At 41.5% G+C, this 3,034-nt stretch overlaps 1 protein-coding gene across 7 annotated transcripts in view; it reads left to right on the forward strand.

The window, feature by feature from the left end:
- The window catches only part of fat3 (FAT atypical cadherin 3), a 117,787-nt gene extending 115,653 nt beyond the window's left edge, over window positions 1-2,134 (forward strand). For all 7 annotated transcript variants that reach the window (XM_015387947.1, XM_015387949.1, XM_015387953.1 and 4 more), the window contains one exon: window positions 1,155-2,134. In XM_015387947.1, the coding sequence (XP_015243433.1) occupies window positions 1,155-1,753 (599 nt within the window). In that variant the 3' untranslated portion in view covers window positions 1,754-2,134. The remainder of the gene's footprint in view (window positions 1-1,154) is intronic.
- Window positions 2,135-3,034: the final 900 nt, after the last annotated feature.

Below are 3,034 nucleotides of genomic sequence, written 5' to 3' on the forward strand. Positions count from 1 at the left end.
GTCTTATTTTATACAGTAAATACTACCGGTAAGTCTTTGCTTCCAGCCTTTTCTGATGTTATCATACCAATAAATAGGTCGTTATTTGAGGTTATCAACCCCATAGAATAGCTTCAGATTGTGCCAGTAGACTTAGTAGGTTGTTATCACAGAGTGAATCCTAATCCTTAACCCTAAAGTAATTCCTTTTCCACCCTAGGAATTAATTTAGCCATTTAAGTGTAATCTGAAACTAATTTCATTAGTTATTTATGTACTGTAAAAATAAAAAATGATCCGCATGTCGTTCATATTAAACAAACCAAAGACACATAAATCTCATATACTGTCACTGAGTGGTAGAATCCTCTCCCTATAAATATTTAATTCTCTATGAAAAAGTACAAATTTGTCTTTAATAAGATCCTCATCAGACGACTTGCAATGTTTGTTTTTAAAAGCAAATGTGTCGACCAGACCTAGTTAAGGATTTTTTTTTTTTGCACAAAACTACGACAAAAATCTGACTAAATCAGAAAATAAAACAGTGTGATTGACTGTAGGGAGAGCGGAGAAAGAGGACAATCCGGATTAGCTATGGGGAGAATGTTACTATGGTAACAGAAAAAGAGGTTAAATCAATTATCTTCATGAAACAGAAAACTCAGAGTTTCCCATAATTCAGGTTTAGAAAACTTGGAGTGTTCAGTAAACCTGCTTTGTGAAACGGACCCCAGATGTTAGCTTTATTGTTTGTGATTACAGCTTGAATTACATTTTTTTTTACTTATACGGTTATCCCTTAATATATCCATCATATATCCCTGCGTCGTGAAGGTGTATTAAAATATGGCCAAATGGTTGATTCTAACACATCTCAATGAGCTTTTGGCTTTTTTATTTTTTTGAAGTTTCACTTATTTATTATTATTTCTTTATTTCTTTAAAAGCATGGCTTCTGTGCTTGCCATTCTGCATGCTGAGCTGTGGAAACCTCTGATGTGTTTGTCTTTGCATACAAATCCAACATCTCTTCTGTGGAGGTCGTTCCCATCGAGTTGGTCATCGGCATGTTTGCTGTTTGCTGTTCTGTAAAAGCATGTAACCGTAAAACCTGCTCCTGTCATGATGACTCTGTGGGTGCAGCTGCTAATCTCTCTCCTTTCCTTGACCAGCTTACCACTGGGACACATCTGACTGGATGCCAACCAGGCTGTCAGACTCTGAAGGAGTGCAGAACTTGGGGTCACCTCCTGACAGTGACACCGTTGGCTTGGACCCCTCTCTGGGTGGAACACCACATGGGCTGGAGTCAGATTACTACCTGGGAGGCTATGATGTGGACAGTGACTACCCCCCTCCACACGAAGAAGAGTTCCTGAGTCAAGACCAGCTCCCGCCGCCGCTGCCTGCCGGCGAGGACTGCCCAGAGCCCTACACACCGCTGCTCTCTGCTGCCTCCAAGGAGACCATCCTGAACCCGAATAGCACAAGGCTTCAGGACACCCGGCCAAGCTTCCACCCCAGCCAGTACCTGCCCACCCACCATCTACCCACTGGGCACGTGCCACACAGAGACTTCAGCACACCAGTGGAGCAGGTGTCTCCCGTTAACGGGGACTCTGCTGTCTCACTGAATATGCACCTATCCGTTGGTCCGTCATCAGCCTGCCAAACGCTGAGCTCTGAACATGGCAGTGTCCATGAAGGTCTGAGCGAGGTCCGCCGAGGGGTGACCATTATCACCGACTCGCAGCAGCAAACTGAAGTGTGATCTTCTTACAGGATGGGATGGAAGATCTCACATGAACAGCTTCTAAAATACTGAAAGGGAAGACATTAAAAACCCATGGCACAATCCTCTCCTTCTGTGTTGCCGGGTCTTGTATGGGTGCTGATCCTGTATTCAAAGCATAAACTTCTGCCAGTTTCTGTATTTTTCTACTTAAAACACTTTTTGAGGATTGATTTTGTTGATGAGGCAATCTTTAAAAAAATGCCACAGAAGCTACTGAACGTATTTCTACAAGAAAATGAGTGATTGGCCCCAACTTTCAGCATAAAACTCTGTGATGACATTTAACAAGCCTTATGACTGCAGATGGTCTATTTTCTATTAGGAGTGGAGGCAGATTGTTGTGTGCAGGTCAGGATGAAAAAAACAATCAGTCTGCTGCTAACAGGAAACAACAGATTTACTAGAATTGCAGAGTTGCTGGCGTTTAACCTGCTCAGCTCTGCTAGATGTTCTCTGAAGCAGTTTGATGGTTGGGATCTTCTGCAGAGCGGCGAGGAAGGCATCCCAAACGTTTCTGAATGTTTGCTTCCTTCCTGTCTAGTGTTTTCTGCCAGCAATCAGTTTGTTTTTCCTGCATCCGTCTGACCGTTCCTCTGCAGCAGCTTCATGAAGGAAAGAGATCACTGGAAAAACGATCTAGAAATAAGTAAAAATGTCTGAAATCAAGTGGCTTTACTCTTAATTTTAGTAGGTAAATGAGATAGTTTGCCAATGGAATGAGTATTTTTACTCTTAAAATAAAAATAATTAGATAACATGCACTTGAAATAAGACAATGGAATTGTGTTTTCTTATTTTAAATGTGAATTGTCTTGTTTCATTGGCAAAATGTCTCCTTTACCTTCTCAATCCAAGAACAAATGCACTTGTTTTAAGAAAAAATTACTTATCTAGATTTCAATTTGAAGGCGTTCGGTGTTTGACATAAGAACCTCAATTAGTGGCTGAATTGGACTCTTAGAATCAGTGATGATCCCTTCTAGTTCTGTGGGGAAGTTTTTTTAGTTGTTTGGGAATTGAATCAGAAAGTCGAGAGAAATGATAGCAGATAGAGGAGAAGGACCCAGCAGGTTGCTCTGAACAGTTATTGGAACCTCATTCAGCAGCGTAGTACCTCACTGTTCCACTTGTTTTCACATGGAATGTATTTTTTCCTCCAGTTTTCTTTGTCAGAGACAAAATTCATACCTCAGATCCAGGCGGTGTGAAGCTGCAAATCTCCCCTTCATTTTTCCTCTGCTTCTGTCTCCCTGAGAA

This window comes from Cyprinodon variegatus, unplaced genomic scaffold (assembly GCF_000732505.1).
Source record: "Cyprinodon variegatus isolate N-32 unplaced genomic scaffold, C_variegatus-1.0 Scaffold408, whole genome shotgun sequence".
Classification (NCBI taxonomy): domain Eukaryota; kingdom Metazoa; phylum Chordata; class Actinopteri; order Cyprinodontiformes; family Cyprinodontidae; genus Cyprinodon; species Cyprinodon variegatus.